The sequence below is a fragment of the Callospermophilus lateralis genome, chromosome 1, assembly GCF_048772815.1.
Source record: "Callospermophilus lateralis isolate mCalLat2 chromosome 1, mCalLat2.hap1, whole genome shotgun sequence".
Classification (NCBI taxonomy): domain Eukaryota; kingdom Metazoa; phylum Chordata; class Mammalia; order Rodentia; family Sciuridae; genus Callospermophilus; species Callospermophilus lateralis.
Genome location: NC_135305.1, coordinates 86,068,201 through 86,095,240, shown reverse-complemented (window position 1 = coordinate 86,095,240; position 27,040 = coordinate 86,068,201). Strand labels below are relative to the sequence as shown.

Sequence of the window (27,040 nt, the reverse complement as noted above, 5' to 3'; positions counted from 1 at the left end):
CAAATGGATCATAAAATGTAAAATTGTAGTATTTTTTTAGAAGAAAATGAAGTAGAATTCTTTGTGATTTGGAATTAAGCAAAGAGTTCTTAGACAAGACACAAAAATCACAACCAATCAAAGAAAAAAAATTACAAAGTTAGACTCCATAAAACATTTAAACTGTTGTGTTGGAAAAACTGTTAACAGGATGAAAAGATAAGTTACAGACTGGAAGAAAAAAAATGTGTGCAATAAAGGACTTACATTTAGAATATATAAAGAACTCTCAAAACTCAACAATAAGAAAACAAAAACCCCAGTTAACATAAAGGACAAAAGACTTAAACAGTTATTTCACCAAAAAGAATATACAGAAGGTAGATGAGAACAGAACAGATGTTTGCTATCATTAGTCATCAGGGAAATGCAAATTAAACCATGATGGGAGACTACTACACACCTGGACAATGGCTAACCTGCAAAAACCAAACCAACAAACCAAAATAACAAAGAAACAGAAAAGCACCTACAATATCCCATGCTGAAAAGAACGCAGCACACTGGAACCCATGCACATCGTTGGTGGGACTGTGAAGCACCACAGTTTGGCATGTTATAAAGTCAGACATACACTTAACATATGACCCAGTAATCTCACAGCTAGGTATTTACCCTGGAAAAACAAAGACTTAGGTTCATACAAAATCCTATACACAAATATTTATAGCAGCTTTACTCATAATCACCCAAACCTGGAAGTCACCTGAATGAACTGAGCCAGTGAATGGATTAACAAACTGTGGACAATGCCCAGCAGTGGAATACTCATGAGAAAATGAAAAGGAAGACAAGTGGCCACCAGGATTACAGATGGAAGAAGGGTGTGACTTCAAAGGGGTGGCACCAGAGAGCTTTGGGAGTGATGGATTTATACTGTATTCTTACGGTGCACAAATCCATATATACGTTATAATCCACAGACCCATCACCCTCCCTGAGGAAAAAAGTCAATCTTACAATATGCAAATTTGAAAAATGAAAAAATAAAAATAAAAATACAGCTAAGAAAATTTGGCAAATAAAAGACAGAAAAGAGATGGAGCAAAGAGTAGGGGCACTGATGGTCCCATTTCACATAAGAAAGGGTCAGAGCACACTGTCAAATGCTGACCACAACCAACGGAGGCTCAAGTGTATTATTTAAAGATCAAAAGCAACCACAAGAGGAAGTCAAAATAGCACAGTAAGAACCAAAAGAAAGGAAGAAGACAGGGAGGAGAAGGTGAGAGGTGATGTAAGGGAATTCAATCCCCATCTCTCATAGCAGCAAGTCAATAGATGATGTCTCAGTGTGATAAAGAAAGAAATAACAGTGTTGTCATATTATTTAGAGATTACAATTTAAATCCCCCCTCTCCCCCTTCAAGTTTATCATCTCTTATATTCCGAAAGCCAAAAAGAACAAGTACCTAATTCACTCAACCTGGGCTCACCTACAGACTGTTTTCTCCTTCATTACCACTTTCTGCACTACTTCATTTTTTAAACCATGGCATTTATTTGCCATGCCCACTGGGCCACTCACCAAGTTCTAATCTCTGTTCATTTGCAGAACAGTAAAAATATATCTCAGGCCAACAAATGGTCAGGTTCTTCCCAGCCCAAGTGACCACCCTTATCATGTCCCAGGGTCAGGGAGATCCATTATCCAAACATTTCAACATCCAAAACAACAATGCCTCTTATTTTCTTAAGGACAAGGACAGTCTCTCCTGAGTTTCATCTTGAATTCAAACTCAGTTGTCTAAAGGTCTAGTCTGTGTGCACATGGCCTTCATGGAACAGGTTAATGGGCCAGGAGTTACCACTGGCCAAGAAGCTAATATGAACATGCTCTGGGAAGAATACTCCTGGGATTATGTCCCTCAGGGCTGCTGTGGGGTGCCAGGATGATATCTTGTTCCCTTCCTGCAACTACCAGACCCTTCAATCACTACATGGCATAATTATTGCAAAACACCTAGACTTCCATGAATGTCATCAGTCCTTCCTCTGGTTAAGAATGTACAATGTCTCAGTCTGTCTCAAATATACTATCTCCACGAAGTGCTTTCTGAAAACTCACCTGCTGATTCTCCCCAAACAACAGGGACATAGTCCTATAATTGCAAACATTTGCAGCTTACAAATCTTTCTGTATATTTATGATGCGTGGGTTTCACAGCAGCGTGGAGGGGCAAATGTCAGTTCCTTTGTTTTAGAACCCAGAAGCCCAGAGACTGCTGCACACCAGGAATTCAGTATATATTTATTTGACTTTCTGGATTTATTAAGCACAACATTTTGTCCTAAAGTTCTCTATAAAAACAGCCTCAGGTTGTTGTTTTTTAGGATGGAAATATCTATAAAAATACACAACAAATGAACAATATCTAAAATAAGCAAATATATGACAAATAGAAGGTATCACAAATTTATGCTTATAGGGTAAAAACAAAGAGAAAGAAAGGACAACCTGTAGGAAGGCAAGTTTAAGGTTGAAATACCCCCCCATCCTTTTACCTTATGTATTTTTATCAAACCTATTTTGCAAAGTTGTATTTCTTTTCTTAGAAAAATAGTCGGTACATCCATATGCATGAGGATGAAAGGTCAAATGCAAGTAAATATAGTAAATTAGATAGCTCCATGCAGAATTTGCAAGAAAAGTACAAACTCTCCTGTTCCTCTTAGCATTGCCAAACTGAGGTTACCGCTCTCACTTACAAAAGTATTTGCTGAGAATCTTCTTTGGGTAGAGACAAGAGAAAGGGCAGCCAGACACTTCTGCACACTACTTTCTGGGTAAGGATTGGAAATACATCAGCAGAATAGAAACACCTGAAGTCTATGTCCACCATCTTTGGGCCTCAATGGCATTTTATGTAACACAGACAGATCATTTCAGAAGGAGCTGAATTTGCAGCTTCTGGGTTTATGTTTCCAACTGGCTGCTGAACATCTCCAAGTAAATGTCCTTAAACTCAACACATCCAAAATAAACACATTATCTCCACCACACGACCCACCAAACACACATGCATGCATACACACACACACACACACACACACATGCACACATTCCTGCCACCTGTTATTCCTCTTGTAATATGGATCTAAGCAATATCCCTCAAGTCAACCACACTTGAAACCAACAATTCCTTCTATCAATGATTCGTCAGCTTTACCTGCTATCAACCCTCTCCAAAACACATCTCAAATTCCTACCGCCCTTTCCAGTCCCACTACAGCTTCTTGTGTTCACACTCTCTCCACTTCTCACCCACACCCCTTAAACCACAGCTCTGATCTCAGTAGGCCACCCTCCAGGGGTGTAGGTGGAAGTGAGAAGGCTGGGAGTCCTGCATTTGAATGTTCTCCTATCCCTGCAATTAAATTTTCATGTTGTTTCTTCAATATTCTTCTCTAGATCTAGATCAGTCATCCATAGAATTGGGTAAAACTCACTTGGCATAGTGTTTAAGGGCTTCCAGGATCTGATCAGGGCCTAACCGCCCCAACATGCTACATCCCAGCCACACACTCATTCCCTGTGCTGCTCACACACCTGGTGCCTCACAGTCAATCTCCTGCACTTCCTCAATCTGACACAGCCTCCTCTTCCAACTCTGTCTCTTGAAATCACCTGCATCTTCCCAGGCCCAGCTACAGAGGCTCTTTCAGAGACCACAATAGTAATTCAAGAGTTAGAATTAATTATTTCCTTCTTGGCATCTCTACTATTATTCTCTTATATTCTTACTTATTTTACGAGTTTAATCCAGTAGAGCAGATGGAGCTAGATTTCCCTGATCCTGAGATGTAGAGAAGACTTGTTCAGAGGCCCTACTGGAAGCTCTCAGGAAGCCCAAAGCCTCCAGAGATTTCTGCAAGGTCAGGGGACTTACGTTCCGGGGTTATGTTTGGTTCCAGGTTCCTACTTTCAAACAGCTGTCTTTGATCTACTCCTTGTGGTCTCACAAACATGGCCTGAGCTGTCAGTGCTACTCCCTCACCAAATCAAACACAATGAAACACCTCCCCCCCCGCAAAAAAAAAAAAAAAAAAAAAAAATCCACATGAAGCATAGCAGATTTACTGCCATATGGGTGGAGAAGAGAAAAGCTTTCTATCTCAGGAATTGACAACAATTTCCCACTGAGTGAGGGGCATCCCTGACCCTCAAATGACCTTTGACCACCATCCCAACACAGGAGAATTTCATCTGGCCCAGCATCCCCTCAGTCACCATCTTCAAACCAGTGTTGGGACTCCTCTCTCTTATTCCCTTCTTCACTATTGTCACCTCTCAGGTACATAGAGCCAATTCTCGCCCTTGCCCCAGGAGGTGCAGATAAGCTGTCCTTATTGTTGCCTGCTCTAGCCAGGTTACAACTGTTCCCTCCTACAGCTTTCATTAAGATATTTCTCCAAAGGCAGCCCCCCAAGTGATTCTGTGCAGCTGCAGAGAGCATCTATTTCCCATCCTGACATGCATCTGGCTCCCCCAAGTAGGCTCCATGAAGTAGAAATGATGTCTCAATCCATCCTTCCAGTACTTAGCACAATGCCTTGTACATATTAATCCTTTAAAAACTGACTAAAATGAAACTCATTCTTCAATATGAAAAGTAGAGTGCAAATTAAAAGTAAAAACAAATTTTTTCCCCCTGAGAATGGCAGGAGTGTGCCTCATACAACACACTCTCATCAATGGCACGCCTGGTATATTTTTTAATAAAATAGGGTTGGTGCAAATCCTCCCTGAAAAACACAGAAGCAGCTGTTCAATTGGATCCAGCAATTCTGGAGGGGAGTAGAAGAAAACTGAAGGTCGAGACAGCTGCAGTGACTCAGGACGCGTCTTTCACTGTTCTCCATAACTATGGGATGTCTGCATGCCCACTGTAGCAGGGAGAGAACTTGGCTTCCCGGGAACATGCCAACCCTCCGAGGAAGTGGATGGTAACAGGGTAAGGGGCCTATTTTTAGTTCACTCCTCTCCACTGTATTTTTGTCTTGCACCTCCTAAAATTAGACCTGCTGACTGAGGCTGTATGTAACCAGGGTGGCATGCTGATGAAACCATCACTTCCCTAAAGGAGACCTGTCTTCTCTGGCAGTCCTTCCAATGGCTCTCTGCCTCCCTGTTGTCTTGGCGAGCTTAACCCCACCCCAGAAAAAGAAGGTATAGCCCTGCGTGGGCAGAGCATCACTAAAGCTTCTGAAGTCTCAAGACTTTTTAAGTATTAGAACATCAGACTCAACATCAACTGCCTTTGATGTGCCAGCTACTATTCTGATCACTAGTATATTTAATTTCAAGAACCAAAAATATTTCTACTGGCAGGAAATATGACAGTGTTATAGAAATGTAAGGCACTGATTATAGAAAAGTAACACACACACATTTTTTAGGGAAACCACATTTTAAAGATCCTAATAATCTTTGGTACTTATGCTGTTCATATGAATAATAACACCTTTAAAAGAATGGTTTTAAAGTCGATGAATCTTTAACAAAACACAGAATTTACATTTTGATAACAATTCTGATGTTCATAGTGGGGGAGGCTGTGCGTGGGGACAGGAGTACATGGGAATTCTGTACTGTATGCTCAATTTTGCTGTCAACTAAAACTGTTCTAAAAATAAAGTCTACTAAAATGAAATCACATGCATACAGGTACATTCTAATGTGTGTATGGAAGTATTTAAAGAGAAGTGTAACATGAAAGCACCCTGTCACTGAAGTCACTGGTTGGGGGGAATGGTGGAAACCCCAGTTAATACCAATGGCCAAAAGCTGGTCCATGAGAATTGGTAATCTGGGAAGTGTATCTTGTCCCTGAACTGATGGATACCTGATTAATGTTATTAAAAAGTGAATCAGAAACCTTGCAAATCAGGAAATTAAAAAAAAGGATCTGTACAAGCCACATACTATGAAAGGGGTTTAGAAAAACTTTGTGGTAGGAGAATTTTAAAAAATAGTGGTCTCAACTTTTTGTGGAATGGGGTGAAACATAACTCAAAAGCAAGAAAAGTGAATCTTCCAAAATGTTGCTGTGATTTCTTTTTAAGAGAGGCAACTTAGTTTAGCTTGTGCAATGCTACGTTATGGGGGACAAAGTTCAACTGCACTATGTCAAGGGTCAAGGGTCAAGGCTGGGTCAAGGTGAGGTGAGAGAGGTGCTTAGGGAGCAAAGTTAAGGAGGTGAGAACCCAGAGTGAGTGCCCTCACCTTTTTACCCTTCCCTCTACTCTGGTGAGGAAGACAGCCATTTAAACCAGATCCAGAAATGACTGAAGTCCATTATCACCCAGTTCCCCCTCCTGCTACACTCCATTCTTGACTGTAATGGATATACAATCCTTGGTATTCTTCCCTTTTCATATGTCTAATCTGAAGGTAGAAACTGCAGCCTATCTTCATGATCTGCAACAAACCCCAATTTTTAGAATAATTTATGCCCATAAATTGACTGGTAGATTTTCAGATTTACTAAGGGAATATAAAGAGAGTGAAAAAGCATTTATTTCTCAAACTTTTTCAAATTATAGTTTAAAAGAATTGATTAGGGAAATATTCAATAGGGGAAAGAATGCAAAAACTTGAACAAAGGAGATGGGAGAAATGTTTGCAGCCTCCCCATTATAAGAATGAAGGTGGGAGCCAGACATGGTGACACACACCTGTAATCCCAGTGACTCAGGACTCTGAGGCAGGAGGATCAAGAGTTCAAAACCAGCCTCAGCAACTTAGCGAGACCCTGTCTCTAAGTAAAATACAAAAAAGGGCTGGGGATGTGGCTCAGTGGGTAAGTACCCCTAGGTTCAATCCCTAGTACCAAAAAAAAAAAAAAAAAATTAAACAAACAAACAAACAAAAAGAATGAAAGTGGGGAATGTGTGATAGTTCCCAGGGGGAAAAAGAAGCAGATCTGTGAAGGAGATTGCTCTCCCTCTGTCTCTATATCTACCTCTACAGACATTCACATAAGAGAAACAAACGCACATGTGGCATATTAAGAGACAGATCAGGTTGCCAGATAAAATATAAGATGTCCAGATAAATTTGAATTTCAGCTAAACAATAAGAATTTTTTTTACTATGACATATTTGCTCTATACTTATACTTAAATAATTATTTGCTAAAATTCTAATTTAACCGAATGTCCTATATTGTTATTTGCTGGCTCCAGCAACAGGGATAAAGCAATAAAGCAAATCTAGGTAGAGCTAGGAAAGGTGAAGGAGACAAAAATAAAAATACAAATGGAAGAAGTGAGGCCACTTGCAAAAAGCAGACAGGTTACCCCTCACGTCTCATGTTTTCTGCGGTTGTACTTTTGCAACTCCAGGTCTACATAGAGACCTGCCGAGGCTTACTCTGGCTCTGCCCTTCTCATCTGGTCATAGTCCAGCCCTATCATGCCAGCAACCATCCATTAGGAACAGGGAGCTCCCAAGAAGGGAGGGAGAGCCACTGTGTGGCAGGTAAGCCAGGCAAATTGCTTTGTGCTTGCTGAAAGATCGTCCTATAATGGATGTTAAAATGATCCAGGGTTGCAAGGAATTGACAGGAGTCTCCATATAAGCATCTAGAAATAGCAGTTATCTGTCCATTGATTCTGAAATGTATTACTTCGGCAACACACTCAGCACTTCTGTAATCAGAAACAAAGGCCTAAACAGATTTTAGAATCGAAAAGCTCCTTCAAATCAGAGATTCTGCATTTTTCTAGAAAATAAGACAAAACACAACAAAACAGTACAAGGAACTTGGGGTTTTGAACACATAGCAACACAGGACAGTAGAACTAAGCTGCAGCTTCTGTTTTGAGATGGCCACATCTGGAAAGACAGGTGCCCCAGGGGTCTTTCCTCAGGTGTGTTCGGAGCAGCTGATGGAGTCAGCAGTGCGCATGTGTGCCATTAAAGGTGCTCTGTATGAGTCTGCTCAGGTGCCTGTGATAAAGCACCACAGACAAGGTGGCACAAACAGCAGGATTTTTTTTTTTTCCCTCATAGTCCCAGAGGCTAGAAATCCAAGATCAAGGTGAAGGCCAGGTTAATTCCTTCTGAGGCTACGCTTCAGGGCTTCTGGATGACCATCTTCTCTCTGGTCTCATGGGGTCTTCCCTATGAGTGTGTGTGTGTCTATGTCCCAGTCTCCTCTCAAGGAAACCAGTTTTGGTGGTATAGGGCCTCCTCCACCAGCCTTATTTTACCTTAATTACCTCTTCTAAGACCTCATCTTCAACCACAGTCACATTTGGAGGGCCTGGGATTAGAACTTCCAGATGTGAATGTGTTGGTGGGAGAGGGCAGTTTCATCCTGTAACACATGGAGTCTGGACATGGTGGTGAGGCTACTGCTACCGGTGCCTCTGACATAGACCAAAAAGAACTTTATAATTGTGAAGAGCAGCTCAGCAGGTCCATCTGCTGCAGTGTGGTCTGTACAACTCACTGGGTCTGAGTTCTTCATCTGTAAAACAGGATCCTTCAATTTGGAACTCACCCATCGTAAAGAGCGTATCAAGGTTCAAAGAGATGTTAAAATCAGTCCACCTCTTACCACACAGTGTTATCTATAATAAAATATTAATACTGATAATTAATGGCAGATGTTAATAGTGCACATCCAAATGCTACATCCCATAGTTTAGCTTCCAATTTCATCTCAGTTGGGAATAAAATTGAGCCACAGCTAAAAATTATTCTGAGGGCTTTAGGAGGGTGTTTTATACATACAGAGAAAATCCTGGGAGGAATACATTTTTTGTGTAACAACTTAAATTCTTTTTATGCTGGTGGCACCAGCAGCAGTGGTGTGGCTATGCCACATGGCCCCTGGGGTTCCCAGCAACCCAAGGGTAAGCGTGCTCTTAATTATCTATTGTTCATCTCCTGAGCAGATCCCAAGGCTGGGCACCCGACTCACACTGCTGATGCTGGGAAGGGCAAGGCAAGCATTTTCTCCTTACTCAGGGAGTTTTACCAACACCCGGTGAAGACAGGCAATCAACAAGTCATCTTAAGTGTAATGGTGTTTAGGCTGGGCCAGGTGCCTATCAGACATGAATGCTGCAGTGAAATGTGCACTTTTGTTTTACACATGTTCACATTAATTCCTAAGCCAGGAAAATGTTAGCAAAATGGAAAAGAGCATCCACATGTAAAACATCATCAACAATGAATAACTTTATGGTCCTTGCTTCCTGCTAAGCATTGCGCATGCATTAATTTGTCTTCATAGTGACCATAATTAAATAGAAAACTTTCTAATTAAGGCACAGAAAACTTAAGTAATCTGGCCTTTCAAAGCCACACAGCTTGGATGGAAACAAATGCAGTCTGCTCAGAAATCTTAGCCACCATGGCTGAAAGAAGGGGATACATTAGCATACAAAGGTCCTATTGGAGCAGCACTATCAGAGAAGGCCATCATGGCCAGCCCTACTCCCAGTTTTAGGGGGTTTCCCAGCCATCTCTGCCACAACCGTAGCCCAGGAGGCAATGAGATTGAAGGAACAGAACGCAGGTAACGGATCCCTTCTAGCAGCTATGTGACTCTGAGCCAGTACTTAACCTTGCTGTGGCTCACTTTCTCCCTCTCTGAAGCTACCTTGGTGATAAGTAGGACTATGGCAGATGCTATGGGTGCTTCAGGCATAGGTGCTCAGCCTAGCCCCAAGCCTGGCTTCAGACAATGGCCTTTTGGGCTAACTGCTGTGATCTCTGCCAGAGGAACTCCTAGATGGGGAGACGGACTGCTGGAGGTGCTATGGGAGGAACAAGAATTGGTGGGCAGATCAAGGAAGGCTCTGCTAGTCTCCCAGGGATTCCCAGCAGGGTGGAGGCCCCAAGTAAACTACATGCATTCAACTTCTTATCTCAGAATTACCACTGGGTCTGTGTCAGAAATCCTGAGCTGGGTAACTATACTTGGCAGCAAAGAGAACAAGAGGCTTGGTAAGATCTGCCTCCAGGTAAGATGGCTACATTCCAGAAATTATGGTGGGCCAGAGGGCCCTGTGGTTTAGTGCTCTGGGCATCAATCAAAGTAGCATATCAGGGTGCTCAGGCTGAGTTGATTCCTACTGGTTTGGGTTCTCCTGGCATCTAGACAGTAAAGCAACATGTTCCAGAATAATGTGTCCTGATATCGCTGCCACATTTTAGTTAATTTCCTCAAAGAACAAGAGCATGTGTGAGCTTGCATGAGTTTTAAAGAGTGTTTACACAGTTCCTCACATAAGCCCTAGGAGCTAGTATGGTGTGGTCACATCTCCATCCCTCATCCAATATCCCCTGATTTTTACATTTGAGAATCCAGCCTTTGAAGAACACATTTACAGCTTTAGAATAGCTTTTCTCTTCAGGCATTATCTAGCAACAATTAGAATGAAATGGAACCCAAGCAGAATGAAGCAAAAAGAAAACCAACAGTGCCTGTAAGCCTCTGTGCACCTGTCCTACAGTGAGGACCTGAGAGGCGAAGGACAGAGAAGCCCAAGGTGACACAGAGGGCGCTGGTGAGGCCCCTGTGAGGAAGCTGAGCTCCTGGGGCACCTGACCAGAGGTGGCCCAGCTTTCACGCACAAATAGCCATATGGCTGGTCCTGCCAAGATACTGCCAGAAGAAATAACATTGAACTTCACAAAGGTCACAGTGTCTTCCAGGTCTATCACTTGAGTACTGTTCTTATCCAAGCCAAACAGGGAAGACTGGCACTGTTGCCAATGGAAATTTTATGCCTTGAACACAAAACTATATGGTTCATTTGGACATAAGTCAGTGGTGGGCAGGGAATGGTGTTGAATGGTCCTGGTGAGGAAAAGAGCCATGGTTTTTCCCCATGAGGATCAGGAATGGATGATTCAACTGAAAACCTGATTAAAAAAGGAAGAGAAGACTGGGCTAAAGTGACAACCCTCGAAAGTAAAGAGGAACTAGTATGTGAGTTTGCACATGGCTGGAGAAATGAGCAAGATGAAAAATGGCGGGGTGGGGGGGAGCAACTCAGAAGAAAATACAAAATATTTTTCTGATATTGGTTAGCTCCTAAGTAATTATTCAACATTGCCTTAGATTTAATGTCTTAGAAAACTCCCCTAAGAGATCTTAGCATCCATCCATGCTAAGATCCTTCACCAGCACAATCAAGAACCTCTTTTTCCTTTAATGATTGCCTCAGATTCATCTTTAACATTATATATGTAATATATATATAATTATACTATATACATTTACACACACACACACACACACACACACCTCCATAACACACACTTCTGCTGGCTATCTCTACACCCAGAGGTTTTATCTCACAGTTTGCTTTCCTAGTAACAGTCACAAGACACATTTCGTCAGAGATGAGAGAATGCTGAAGGTGAAAATTCTTCCATATTTGGAGACCTTGGGCTTAAGGGGAGTTGCTGACAGGGAGAACTGCTTTAATGATCATCCCCCATGTCCTCTATGCTTTGTCTGAGGAAAGAACACCAGCTAAGCCAGATGTCCTTGGACCAGCCAGAGAACAGGAACTGCAACAGTGTCACAAAACATTGTTATCTGGGCTTTGCTTGGTCTTAAGGTTTATTTGAATAAAAACTACCAAGGGAGGCTGTGATGGGGGAGCCCAGAGCTTTGGACATTCCTGCTCAAAGTCACCTGTATGGACTCTCCTTGGGAGGGAAACCAAGCCACTGTATTTCTCACCCTGTGGATCAACCCTTCAGCTGTAGGGCAAGCTAAAAACCCTGCTCAGGAGTCCCCAGCAAAACAGGAGTTAGACCGAGTGGGGAAGCGGAGGGACCAAATCTCAGTGACGTACAGAATTTCCAGCAGAAAACCTGCACTAACGTGGGTCTCGTTTTGTAAAACTGGAAAGCCTGTAACAGTTGATCTCAAATGCCCTTCTGAATTAGTGAAAGCTTGCTACAGAACTCCCTGGTTCTGTCAAATCACCTATATTTTGAATTAAACAAGAGTTTGTTAATGTTCATTAACGTTTTTTTAGCTATAGAAAATTGTTAACATATACAAATGGAGTGAAGTAGAATAACCCCCCAGATATCACCATCCAGCTTCAGTGCTTATCAGCTCCTAGCCAATCTATGCCTCCACACCAATCACTTCCCTCCTCCAAATCCCTGCTTGTTCAAAACATATATCCAATAGTGTATCTTCCACAGATTTTATTATAAAATAAAATAACTCTTAAACAATAACAATATTATTAAATAAAATAAGTCATAAAATTAATTTGCTTATATAAACCAAAATAAAGAAGATATCTGTGTTCAAATTTCCCTGATTAATTTAATTTTTTCATGATTTTTTTAATTTGTTCTTTTTAGATATACATTCCAATAGAGTGTACTCTGACATATTATACAAACATGGAGTATAACTTATTCTAATTAGGATCCCATTCTAGTGGTTCACCATGATGAGCAGTTACACGGATGGTGTATTCATATATAAACATAAGAAAGTGGTGTCTGATTCATTCTACTGTCTTTTCTGATGAGTTTTAAATGAATGTTTTGCTCCGGCAGTGAAAGACCAAGCCATGGCATTTGAATCTCAGCATCCTGGAACTGCCATGAGACCCAAGCAACTGTGTCCTCTGCTTTAGAGAGGGGCAGGGAGCCAGGTGATTTAAAATTCTCACACAGGCATCACCGTTAAACCTTCCAGGGAAATGTGTGTCCTTCCCTTCAGTGTCGTGGTCTGCTGCTGCCAAAGCTGCTCATCAAATGACAAATCTAATGGCAGCTGGGAAAGCAAAGCCTCCTCCAAATGTCTTAAATATTTGAACCATGCAATTATTTCTCTGAGTGGATGTTAAAGGATACCCCCAGATCTCCACGCACACATTGTTGGTCACCCCAGTTGAGATGAGGCCACAGCTGAAGCCAGGTGGTTCTGACCTGTGGCTGATTCCATGTAGTTCCTGCAACTCTTGTGGACCCAGGTCCCCTCAGCTTAGTCCACAGAATAAAAAAGAAGACAAACCCTTAACTCCCCAGACAGCCTGCAGGAACGGGGTACTGGCAAAGTGGGTTTGGATGCCCAGAAAACCTACAAGGTAACTTCTATTCCCCTGTTTGGAGGTTATTTTCAGACTCTCCCACTGTGGATAACTCAGGCTCCCCACCTTGATCTTCATTTCTGGTGTCTGATCTCTGCTTTGCTCTGACCTTTTGACTTGTATGCATCAGTACAAGATTTATCCAGTTGTTTTCTGGTCTCTGAAATAATAGTAGCTACCATTTATTAAGCAGGCACTTTGTAAACAACAGCTGCTGTTGTTAGCTTATTGAATCCTTTCAAAACCCCCTTGATTAATTTATTCCACATGTATTTTCAAAGGTCACCATGAGACAGGTGCCATCCAAAGTGTTGAGGATGCACTGTGAGCAACACAGACCAAAGTGCCTTCCTTCGGGAGACTTCTGTGCTAGGAGCAACCTTCCCTAGAAGTGACCATTGTGATTCCCACTAACAGATAAGGAAACTGAAGCTCAGAGTTGTTAAGTAATTCACTTGATATTCTATAGCTAGGAAATAATAGCACACCTGGGATTCAATTTCCAATCGGCATAAGTCTAAAATCTATGGATTTTTGTTTTAAACATACTATGCTGCATCATTACATGATCCTGATTAAAACAGTAAGTGCTGACCCGTGGGCTATGGGACACAAACACGCTTTTAGCTTTTACACCTTTGAGTTTTAGACCCTGTACATGGTACAGGTAGAATCCTGCTTCGACCAGCCTGAAAGCACATTTCTACTGTTCTATTATGAGCAGATCTTATTAAAATGGAAATCTACTGCTCCAGATGGAAATCTATTGCTACCATCTACAAAACAGGTACACTGTGTACTTTCTGTGAGTTTTTAAATGTCTATTGAAAAGCAAAAGTACAGGGTCTACTCTTTTACAGAACAATAGAAAATTGGAATGGTGATGTTGTGCCAAAGGATACTTAAGAGCTTTTAAAGTCACGCCCAAATACTAATTGTTGCTGCCCCTAAAGTTACTTCTGATATAATTGCATTTGCTTTATCAAATGTTCTTACTGAAATTTGAATGTATTGAACATGCACAGGCTTTCAAGCCTTAGGCAAGGGGAAAATGTAAAGTAGTGGTTTTTTGGTCATTGCAGGTTTGTCTAATGACTTACAGGGTCTTCAGCAAAGTCAGTAGCTCAGAAAGGCAGTTCCTGCTAGGTGCTGGCACTGACCTAGGCACAGACCCTCTCTTTGAGTCACTCACTATTACCGTGTGTCCATGGGCCCCAAGACCCTCTTTCATCCCTCAATCATCCCTTGATTTTTCAAGAGACAGCTCAAATGATTGAAGAAGCAATCATAGGAAGAAGCAAGATGACTAATTCAGAGGTCAAGAGGGCTCTTTAAAGATGAGGCTTCAAGGAACTCTCAGGTGGGAAATGATGAAGAGGCAATAGAACCTTCAGAATCCTGGTCTGAGAATCCAATTCTCTACTCAGCATTTCCATGACTGAGCAGTGATCCATGACAAGCTTAGGGTTCTCTGGATTCAGGTTCTAAACTCTCCTGAGGCACAGACCCAGGAATTCTGTGCAGCCAAAGCTTGATGATGGTCAGTCAAGGTTAAGGACATGGTCTCCTGAAACTGAGCTTAAGTGGCATTGACTGTCCCCACTGTGTGCCCAGCATCAGAGACCCTATCTTTCTGAGCTCATCCCCAGGCAGCTGTAAGCTAAAGACAAGACAAAACTGAGTTCCTCTGCATTGTAGCCACTTCTGTAATGTTGATTCTCTGCTGTAAACCGTGACTTTATCTCAAATGGAAACTTGCAATTTTTTTTTGTTCTATTTAGAGGGGGAAAACCAACAGAGCAAGTTGGGGAAAAAAATGGATCCACAAAGAAAAAGAAAAGAAAAGAATGGTCATAGGAGCAGGAAAGGAATACAGGAAGGCATACAGGAAGGAAATCTGGAAGATGTGTCTGGGGTTTGGAGAATGGGATCCATTGATTTCCTGGTTTTTAGATTCAAATAGGTAGAAGCAATCCTTGAGAATTGCTTCCCTGAGAATTCCAGTAGACTCAATGCCCTTGGAGTTTACATCAAAGAGCAGTTGACTTACCAGTTCAGCGCAAGGACTGGTGCCATGCGGCTGGGGTTCAAACCACACCCTGTCCAGTTAATAGCTATGTGCCCCTGAGTGAGTCACTTCTCTCTCTGCCCCAGTTCCATCATCTGCACAACAGCACTATCAGTGTTGACCTCCCTGGATTATAGACATGAATTTATAATTCATATTACATGCTTAGCATGGTACCTGAGGCACAATAGCTAAAGACAAGACAAAACTGAGTTCCTCTGCATTGTGGCAGAGTGAATGTTTATGATTGTTGCTATACACTATTATAATTCAGTCCAACTCAGCCAATTGGCAAGAGATCATTACTTTAAAAAAATTTAATTATAAAATTAAAAAGATTCCATGTAGATATTTGGAAAAATGTGAAATTACACAAAAAATGAAAATAAAAATTACCCACCACCCCTCCCCCATCTGTGAAACCCAGAGAGGACATCTGTGTCCTCACAATCAATCTGGCTCACATGAGCAGGCGTATTTTCTTCTATACAGCTGGGGCCACACTGCTTAGGGATGTACCCTGCTTTTCTCATTCCACATACCTGTCCTTTTAGTCAACATTCTAGGAGACAGGACCCACAAGCTGCTGGCAGCAGAGATGTCCTGTCCACACAGATGAGCTCAGTGGGCCAGTGCCTCCATCTCACTGCAGTCTCTTCTGCCTGGTTGAGGCTGCATAGCTCTTTGCTTGCTGCAACCTGAGCTTGGTGGGATTTTTTTGTTTTGCTTTGTTTTTCCTTTTATCACAAGGATGGTGAAGGAGGTGAGAGCGGTTAGGGGATCAGGCATGTAGCCCCAAAGACTCAGGCTCCAAACCATGGTGTCCTTTCCTAATCAAAACCACGCACAGCTGAAAAGACACTTGGGGGAGGGGGGAAAGGCTCATGGGCAGTTTTCTAGGAATTGTTAGTTGCACTGGAGTTTTAAAGGCATTTCAAAGGCAAAGAGCCAGAATATTCAGGTGTAAAATAAAATTCCAGTGAGGAATGATCACTTCAGAAATGGGCCACATCCAAGGGTCACCCTCTGGCATTGTACCCCATGTCAGCTTCTTGTCATAACCCCGGGTTGCCTAGATGCATGAGAGCAGCTCCTGCTCCAATGCTCCTGTAATACTTGAGAAAGGCCTTTCACAAGAACACCCAGGCCTTCTGGCAGAGTCCTAGACATTATTAGTGCATAATCGCCACCTCCTGCACCTCCTGCCAGCCTTTTCCTTTTTGTCCTTGTCACCCTACCCACCTCACAGCTGTGACAGAAAAAACACATTTCAATACCATTCTGAATGGCTCTTTGGAAGTATGAGTGGCAGGTCCTGACACACCCCTCTCTCTCATAGACAGGAGATCTGTTGCAAAGACAGGCTCTGTTTTCACTAAAGCTGGGTTACTGCTCCTGGTGCAAGCCGACAGAGCGGGAGAATCAGGTTTTAAAATTACTTGAAGACAAAGGTGTAGTTTTGCAAACTGGTAAGCAGAGACCAAATGTCAACTTAATATGATCCTAATAGCATGGCATCATGCAAAAACCTTCTCCTTATTCCAGCGGCCACTATCGATCCTTGGTAAACCTCTCTCATTAGCAACACTAACCAAAGCACTACAACATCAGGAGAACCTATGTGAGTGACAGTATTTAAGAATTTGTGAGCCTTTCATTATTCCACATGCACCAGTAAACATGCAAATTACAGAACTTAGTATAATATGCAGTTCTGCTAAGCGCCCTTCCACCAAGAACACTTCACCCCCACTTCTTCTTTTTAACAAGAGCGAATACAAGTCTTCATGTCTCCCATGGGACTTCAGAGAACACTGCATTTTCCACATTGCCTTTCACAGATTGGCATGTTGTCCTATATCGCAAGCCTTTGCGTGCTAGAGGTGGTGGGAAAACCTCCCCTTGAAAGTCACAGCTGGTATTTCCAGCACTGTTAAATCTACTTTTATCATAAATCATGCATTTCTTAGACTCCACAGAGAAAAACAATGCCACCAAGTTTCCTGAATGCAAAGACTGGCAAACACCTTAAGGAAGCTGAACAGTGAGGGGCCAGGATAGATGTCTGCTTGTAATTTCTCCTTAGTATTCGTATTAACAATTATACCCCAAAACAGCAGGCAAAAATATACAGCGCTGTGGTGTCTTCCTCATTAGAGTGTTGCTTTTAGTGGGAAAGCATGATTACAAGTCAGTTTTCCTTTGGTGTTTAAGCAATAAGTATGGCCAACCCTAGGACAACTGCTTCCTTCTGAGGATGTTTTAACCTGAACAGCAACATTAAAAAATAATGCCATGGGGCTGGGGCTATAGCTCAGTGGTAGAGCGCTGGCCTAGCATGTGTGAGGCACTGGGTTCGATTCTCAGCACCAGATATAAATAAATAAAATAAAGGTCCATTGACAACTAAAATAAAAAAAAATAATGCCACAAAAACCCACAAGTCTATTTTATAAATAAATACATGTGCTATGGCCACGAACCGGTCAGGTTCTGCCTGGGCAACCCAACTCCAAAATGTATCAGCTGGTGAGTGACTACATTTGCATCCTCTTGGACAGAATGTACCATGTGTCAAATGGGATTATAGCAAGAAAACACCTCACAGGCCCTCAAGGAGCTGATTCACCCAGCTTGCATACTAGGTCCAGGGACACTTGAACAGGAGGGGTCAAAGAACATTTGAAAGCAAAAGTTCAGTAAAATTCTGCTGCATTTTAAAAATCAAACCCATCATATATTTTTTAGATATGTTAAAAACAACAACAATTTAGGTAGACAAAGCAACAATTATTTACGTATAAGAGGACCAAAGCACCCTGAGGGCAATTTTGATATTGTTACTGGATTTTAAAAGGCTGAGACAAAGGAGTTTTGCTGGAAAGAGAGAAATCAGCTGCAGGAAAACAGGATGGCAGAACTGTCCGGGTCTAGAGAGGGCTCACTCCAGAGGCTCCAGCAGGCCCCTGGCCCTTCTCCCTCCTCTGCTCCCACATTCTTGGAAAAAGAGAAGATATGCATCAGAAATGGGGGGATGAAGACAGGGAAGTGGGGAGCAAAGAGATGGAGGGGGGGGGTGGGAATCTCTGCATTGACAAGGATTTTCTGCTTGACCTAGCTGTAGTTAGCTTCCGCACCTTCTCCTAGGCTCATTTATGTACTTCCTTGCAAAATCCAGTTTTGGCAAAGAACTTGGCTAAGTTAGTTTAGATAATGCTCTCTATTTGGTTGTCTGTACCTTCCCCTAGCTGGGGTCTGATCAACCCGGCCTGTCCTCAGCAGGACCACATATCCCTTGGCTACAAATTCCCACTTGCTCACGCTGTATTGAGTTGAGCCCAATCTCTCTCCCCCATGGGAAACTCCCGCTGCAGTGGTGCCTGTCACTGTGGTCTGAACACAGTCTTCTTTCCAGCCCTTTAACAAGTATCACTGAGTAATTGTTTTTTCAACAGCATTGATGTTTGGAGTTCTGAGCACTGGTTATGAAAAACTTCAACTCCATTTCCAAACCCTATTCACACAGATACTCATTCATTTCGTTCACTCACCTACTCACTCATTCTTGTTTATTTCGAGCCAGGTACAAGGGACACACACAAAAAAATGACAAAACATCAAACACAAACCAGAGTTAAAGATGGACCACAGATCTGAAGGAGGGTTTTAAAAATATGTCTAAAGCCTGTGTGGCGTAGGAAGAAGTGACCTCTAAGCTGAGAGTAGCAGAAAGGGTCTTCCAAGTGGAAAAGACAGCCATGCTAGAGATCTAAGGTGGGAGACCCCAGGATCGGGGCTCAGTAGGAGAGGCAGGCAGGGGCCAGATCAGGCAAGGTGGGGTGGGCCACAGTTGAGAGGGGATGCTGAGACATGAAGCATAGAGGCTAAGATCTGATGCAAGTGTACCAAGACCACTGGATGCTGGTGACGAGTGGAAGGCTGAGCCAGGCCAGCTGGCTGTGGGACAGGTGTTGGCAAATCTTTTCTGGAGAGGAACAGACAGTAAATATTGTAGGCACTGTGAGCCAAGAGGCAAAATCAAGGATAACATGTATGTACTTATATAACAAAAGAGACAACAAATTTCCACAAAATATTTATTGTCAAAATTCAAAAATTGTTAATAATAATTGAGTCAATATTTAAAATAAATGTGTACTCATTAGAAGAATGGAATCTGTTTGGGGGGGAAAATCACATTTTCTTTAATTGGTGATTCTGCCTCTGTAGCATAAAAACAGCCACAGACAATATGTAAATGAAGGCTGTGCTCCAATTAACTCTATTTAAGGGCTAAGATTCCACATAATTTTCATGGGCCATGAAACTTTACTTTTGATTTTTTTCCAGATATTTGGAAATGTAAAAGCCATTCTTAGCTCAAGGGCTGTAAGAAAATGGGTGATGTGTATGGATTTGGGCCATGGGCTCCAGCTTGCCAGACTCTATGTCCCATATTCTGGATGTGTCTGAATGTTTGCTCATGAGTACATTCATTTTCAGCAGATTACTACAGGGTGATGCTGTGTAGTTCTAAATGTATCACAGTGGCTTGTGCTGTCAGTCATTCCACTATAGCTGATACTAAGTTTGATCCATTTTAAGGGGAAATTTTCCCCTTTGTAATTAAAAGTAGTCTGTACCCCCTCTTCCCCCCAAAAGAGCTGGAGTATAGCTCAGTGGTAGAGTACTTGCCTACCATACAAAAGGCCACTGAGTTGGATCCTCAACACAGCGCACACACACAGCACACACATTGTCATCTGTGGTTGACATTTATTTTCAAAATTCCTGAGAACAGGAATTGGGGTCCTGAGAACATCCTGAGAACCCAAACAACCTTTCATGAAGTGATTTCAGCTTTCATGGATGGCTGTTGTTGAATAAATTATACAGTGGAAATTGCAAAATAATTTGAATGTAATTTTAATGGCTGCCGGATACATACATTTTGTGGATTATTTATTTATTAAATTGAAAATTAGAATTTTAGTTCTTTTGTTTCTTTTTTGGTTGTTACTATAGTAATACTTTCGTTGATATCCTGTATTTCTATTAATCTGTGATGAATAGTTAAAGAAAAATTGCTTGAGGTAAAACTAGGTCATAGAGTATATTCATTTTCTGAAGGGTTTGGTCTTTATTGACAAATTGTGTCTTAGGGAATTTGAACACTTTTTTTTGCCCCTAACTAAGTATTATAAGAACCTGGTTCCTAACACTCCAGCCAATATTTAAGATGTACCATTACCAAACTGATGGAGGAAAATGGTTTCTCATTACAAGATGAACATCCCTTACCTGACATGCTGGGACCAGAGGGTTTCAGATTTCTGATGCATTCAGATTTTGAAATACTTACATAGACTATACTGATTGAGCATCCCTAATCAAAAATCCTGAATCTGAAATGCTACAAAACCCAAAACATTGTGAGCATCATGTTAATGTTCAAAAATGACATGATGCTCAAGATGGAGCATTTTAGATACTAGGTTTTTGGATTAGGCAAGCTCAACCTGTAGGTTTAATTTACATTGATTCAACTGTAGTGGAGGTCAAAATATTTGTATTTCCTCTGCTCCGTCCTATTCCATACCCATTTCTCTATTTACCCTTTTTTATACTGATCTGTAAGAGCTCTTCATATACTAAGGACATTAATTTTTGTCTTTAATAAATATTGTAAATATTTTTCCAAGTTTGCAGAAAAATGTTTCAAAGAATATTAAAATGTATGTGGTTAGTTTCCTCTCAAATTGACCTGTTCTTCTGTAAGATAGATGGCCCAAAAGGGGGGGAGGGCTGAAAAAAAGAAATGAGGGAGGGAATGCAAAACAGTAACCAAATATAGAATTATGATTATTTATTTTGAATTTTAGCATCTTTAAAGGAAACAAATTCCCTAACGAAATATTAAAATTTATTACCAGTATTATTGAATTTCTTCTAATCTTTGATACTTATAGCTGATTTCATTATACGCAAAATTATGTTGTTAATTCACCATTTTTCTCTACCTTTTCGTAATCAGCATAGATGTAATTTTTAATTAACACCAAAGCTTAATAAAATTTTTAATTAACAGCATAACATAATACATTTAAGGTTTTATCATAAACCACTTAAGATCTATTACTTTTCACTAGAATAAAGAGTTTTGTTGTCCATATCCGTGTATAAATTCCTTTTGTTTTTTTTAGGGTTAAATACTTACATTAGTCTTTAAAATAAAACCAGGGGAAATTCATTCAGGTTTGCTTTATCTACTAGAGAACTCCAGAAAGGCTTGTTCTACATGTATTGAGCCCAGATAGCTGTGGGTCACCAGCAAGGTTTAAAAATAGGTCATTCCCCAAATCTCCAATAACATGGGTTTTGGTCAGTTCATTTATTCTGGTGATTCATCCTGTATCATCATATTTAAAATTATTATAAACTGTTCCTTAGTGGGAGCAATCTGTTTAGGATCCATATGATAATTTATATGTTTCATTCACTTATAAACCGCTCAACACTTCATGATGACCGAATTCTACCGTGTGGGATTGAATTCATCAGGGAAACTTTAATACTTATTCCTATTCTTTCTATATATTTTGTCCCCCACCAGGGGACATTTCACAATACCCGGGGACATTTTTTATTGCCATGTTTGAGGGATTCTACTGGCATCTGGTAGGCAGAGGCTAGGGTTGTGGTTAAGTATCCTAAAATGAACAGGGCAGCCTGCTCCTCCAACAAGAATTATCTGGACCCAAATATCAGTGGTGAGGAGATTGAGAATCCGTGTTCTAAAACAAAATGACCACCCTCTGCGGCCCCTACTTAACCCAAACCAAACTATGAAACCAGGAGAGTGTCCAGTAGCACAAACTGAAACAGAAAGAATTTAGTCTTGTGCAGTTTTAGTGATTTATATTTTTCATTGTGGCATTTCACATGACACTTGACATGCTTGAACGTAGAACCACGGACTGAAGTCCAAGGTGTCATTATCTATCACCTTCCCATTTACCACCGGAACTTGATTTTGCAATGCCTCCTCAGCTGTGCGCTTTGGCAGGGCCTGGCACGTGAGGCTCCCAGTGAGGTGGAAAGACACGTAGGGAAACTCAAGGAGCCTGTACCCGGCGGCAGGAGTCAAAGGGAGGCGACGTGAACAGTGCAGGTGGGTGCTGCCGAGGAATAGAAGAGACAGATACCTGACCCAGGCTGGTTTGGAATCAGATCCTGAAGCTGTCAGAGCTGCCTGAGGTCCACCTGCCACAGCGGGGCTAGGTAGTGGTTGCTTCTGAACATTGAGAACCTTTCCCTATAGTGTAATCCAAGCACCCGAAGCTCCGAAGCAAACCAGACACTAAATAAAACAGGTCTTACCGGAGGTGCTGATGGTGGGGGAGGGGGAGGAGCTCCCAGAGGCGGGGGAGGAGCTCCCAGAGGCGGGGGAGGTGGAGGCAGAGGAGGTGGGGGCGGCGGCGGCACTGGCATGGCAGTGTTGGTGTCTCTTGTTTATGAACGGTCCCAAGAGAGGGGTTTCTGCTCTGAAAAAGAAAAAGAGGGATAGTTTTAAACATGGATGTCTTTCTTTATATGCAGGCAGTTCATGTGTTACAGACACATGCATATTGTACACGGTTTCCTTCTTTGGCTTGTTCATTAATTCATTGAATTCATTCATTCACTCACAGAGCCCAGTGCAAGGCTGGCCTCAGGCTAAATGCAGGGAACCGACCAGATTCTAGAGATAATTAGGTGATAAAGCTGATAGAATTCAGCTATTTTGTCCTCAGCACCACATAAAGTAAATAAAGACATTGTGTCCACCTATAACTAAAAAATAAATATTAAAAAAAAATCGAGTATATAGAGAAACAGCCACACTTCCTTCTATAAGGATTTTTCCAGATAACTGAAATCCACATCGTTATCATTGAACCTGCAGTTTTATCCTTTTCAATGCATACTGCATAGACTCCCAACTTCCTAAGCAGAGCAAACAGAATGAAATTTAACCTTTTCTGAATGTCACAGGCTTAACATTACTCATGATGCAAGCCTCAAGCAAAGCTTCCAGGGGCCTTAGTCATTCTCCTGCCTCTTTCTCTCCTGTCAGCTCTGACTTTCCTTGCTGTCCCCATATCATAGTTTCTGCACAACCTCTGGGTGTAGGCATGCACTTCTCCTCTACATAGACTTTAATCTGGCATCTGCACACCTAGGGCTTTTAGGCATGATTCTGCAAATAAGGTTCTATTTCAGATATTTCAAATAGTTGATATCTATTTCAAATAGTTGATATCTAATCTTCAGATAAATGTACTTGTCTGCAGAGCACACGTGTGTCTGGATGCAGATGAAGACTTAAAACCCATATCAAGTCACACTGTAAGGATAAAAAACCTATATTAAAGAATCCCCACAATTATGACCCTTTTAACCTTCACATAGTCTACTGGATTTTGCTTACTTAATATGTTTAGTTCTCTTTATCTTTTTACACAGTGCCTATTATGTGACAGGCCAATCACATTAATTTCTACGACAATCCTCTAAGGCCAGTAGTAACATTCTCATTTTTATAGGTAAGCAATATGCCACTCAGAGACATGAAGTTCTTTGCTCAAAGTCATACCCCCTGGTTGACCTTGGACTGGAACTCAGGCTTAAAGGTCCAAAGTCCAGTCTCCTTTTAATGTGATTTTTATTTATTGTGGCAGAATAAAAATAATATAAAATGTATTGTTTTAACTATTTTTAAGTAAACCATTCATTGGTATTAAGTACATTAACAAGGCTTTTCGACAATGATCTTATCCCTTCCCAAATATTTTCCACCATCCCAAGAAAAACTGTACCCATTAAACAATAACTCTTCATTGATCTCCCCACCACCAGCTCTGTTCTACTTTCTGTATCATGAATTTGCCTCTTGTAAGTACTTCACTTATGTGGGACCATACAATGTTTGCCTGAGTCTGCCTTATTTCACTTAGCATTAATGTTTTCTATGTTCACTCATGTTATAGCATATATCAGAACTCATTCCTGATTATTCCAGGTCAATACCACATTTTGTTTAACCATTCATCTGTTGCTGGGCACCTGAATTGCTCTAAAAAATTGTGAAAAATGCTGCTGTGGGCCTTGGTGTACAAACATCTCCTTAGGACCTTGCTTTTGATTCTTTTAGGTGTATACCTAGACAAGGTACTGCTTGATCATATGGTATCAGCCTCTGTTCAGCAGGATTTAAAAAATCCTCTAAAATTATATAAAAGTTACAAGTGGAAGAAAATATACAGGTAAATGCAACTTTGGGGAAAAAATTCATGATGATTTTCCTTATAATTCTAAAGAGATGCATGGAATTTCCTAAGAACTCCAAAGAGGTGATCCTTTAATAAGACTACACTTTTCTTGTATAATATTCTCTCTAAAGGCTGGGGTGGGAGGTACTGATGAACATTGTTATTTCCTCTTTCCTCAGTGTTAAAATGAGAATAGAAGGACTGCATAAGGCCACAGCATAAGGCCATAGTAAATCGAAGCAGAGATATCAGAGGTAGTGCATGCTTTTTTCAAGGAGTGTCAATGTTGTTTCATTCAAAACCTGATAAATATAATAATAAGTCAGATAAAGCTACTGTTTTATAGCCACTAAAGCAACTTGGATGCAGGCTTACAATTTAATTGAATCAAGTATAAATTATCAGCTATTTGTATTTGACATTTTCTTTCACAGAGGCATTGGGTATATTCTTTACATAATCTTTTGTTCGGTGGCAAAAAATATTTTCAGTCAGAGATTAAAGGTTTGGCTGAAGTATTAATAGAAAAAAAGGAATAAAGAAAGGTCTCATTATGTAAGGACTTCATCTTTTAACTAAGACACATGAGAGGGGCTAGATCTTCTTTCCCTAGTAAAGAACTGAAAAGGATTTGGAATAAAAACCTAAAAAAAAGAAAAGAAAAGAAAGAAAAACTTAAATGCTCCTTACCTGAGGAAAAATAACCATAGGAAATAACTTCTAAGAGAAACTATGGCAGGGCGATTCATGAACTCCCTTAGCACACAGCTCAATTCCATTTCCCAGCCTCCCTTGCAGGTAGGTGTAACCCTGTGACTGAGCTCTGGCCAACAGAACACAGCACAGGTGAGGTGCTCTATTTCTGGGCTGGCTCTTAAGGCCTTCTACTCAGGACTCCTTTCTCCATAAGCAAAGGTCCTATGTGTTAGCAGAACCATAAGATGAAAGGATGCCTCTGTGAAAGAAAATGTCAAATACAAGTAGCTGATAATTTATCCTTGTTTCAATTATTGTGAGCCTGCATCCATGTAGCTTTAGTATGGGTTCCTGGCTCACCTTTTGTAAGATTTCCTTTCAAACACCTGATGAGACATTACAGACGTGAAAAAATAAACTTCTATCGTTTTAAGTCATGGAGTTGTTGGAGTTACTTTGTTAGTCACTAATATTTAACCTTTCTAACATAGGAACTATATAGAATACAGTCAATTTTTCTTTTTTCTTTTCTTTCTTTTTTTTGGGGCGGGGGTAGTGGAGATCGAACTCAGGAACATTCAAACACTGAGCCACATCCCCAGCCCTATTTTGTATTTTATTTAGAGACAGGGTCTCACTGAGTTGCTTAGTGCCTTGTTTTTGCTGAGACTGGCTTTAAACTTGTGATCCTTCTTCCTTCCCGAGCCTCTGGGATTATAGGTGTATGCCATTGCTACCAGTGAATATAGTCAATTCTTATTGGTCACCATAGTTACGCTCTCTGTATAAAATCATAAAATGCTGTACTTGATGGCTGGGATCAAGCACTCTACTGGACACCATATTAATCCCCAATCACCACTATGAATAACTGTAATAGAAGTAGGAGTGGGATAAACACCCTGAAGAGATGTAGGGACTGCTGAGGAATGCCATCATCATTTGGAACTTGAGGAGGGATGTAATAAATAAACACTTGAGTGTGATGGTTAATTTTATGTGTCAACTTGACTGGGCTGAGGGATTCCCAGATAGTTGGCAGAACATCATTTCTGAGTGTATCTGTGAGGTTGTTTCTGAAAGAGGTTAGCATTTGAATCTGTAGACTGAATATAGCTCTCCCTCACCAATGTGGGTGGGCATCATCCAATTCACTGAGGGCCTGAACAGAACAACAGGACTCATGGCCAACAGCAGGATGACTCATGACTGAATGAAGCTTTTCTCCCTAGGGCACATACAGCTTTCTTGGGCTTACGACACTAGACAGCACATCAGCACTGTGCTTTGCTAAACAGAAAAAGCACAAACATTTTTAAAATGAGGCATGAAATAGCCTGAGAGCTTGTTTATGGTGTAAGAGCTAAAGCAAGAAGACAGAGTGTCACCTTGTCCCACTTCAGCTGGGAATATGCCTGCTGGGCGACTTATATTTTTACCACTTTCCCCATGTCTGTGAGTGACCACAAAAGCACCATGAACACTATTTTAGAGTCACAAATACATTTTAGCAAGAAGGTGAATTTGCAAAAATGGAATTTGCAAATAATGAGGATCAGCAATATAACTGTTGGAACCCCTAGTAAACGCTCAGCACAGCTTTAGGGACTTTGAATACATTATTTCACTGAATTCTCTCAACAATCATGGAGTAGATCCTGGCATTTCCATGTAACACAAAACCACATTTTATCTCTCCTAGTACATTTCAGAAAGAGCAGCAATGCTGAGTTGAAAGTCCAGGTCTTTTGGACTCAATTCTACAGCACCACATTATTTTATTAAATTGGCACGATTCAGACTCCATTCCTTCTCTGTTTCCATTTTGCAAAAA

General features: G+C 41.1%; 1 protein-coding gene across 2 annotated transcripts in view; it reads right to left on the bottom strand.

The window, feature by feature from the left end:
- Window positions 1-27,040, bottom strand: part of Wipf3 (WAS/WASL interacting protein family member 3) — an 87,412-nt gene that overhangs the window by 40,471 nt on the left and 19,901 nt on the right. For both annotated transcript variants that reach the window (XM_076863671.2, XM_076863682.2), the window contains exon 2: window positions 22,580-22,743. In XM_076863671.2, coding sequence (XP_076719786.2) covers window positions 22,580-22,690 — 111 coding nt within the window. In that variant the 5' untranslated portion in view covers window positions 22,691-22,743. The remainder of the gene's footprint in view (window positions 1-22,579; window positions 22,744-27,040) is intronic.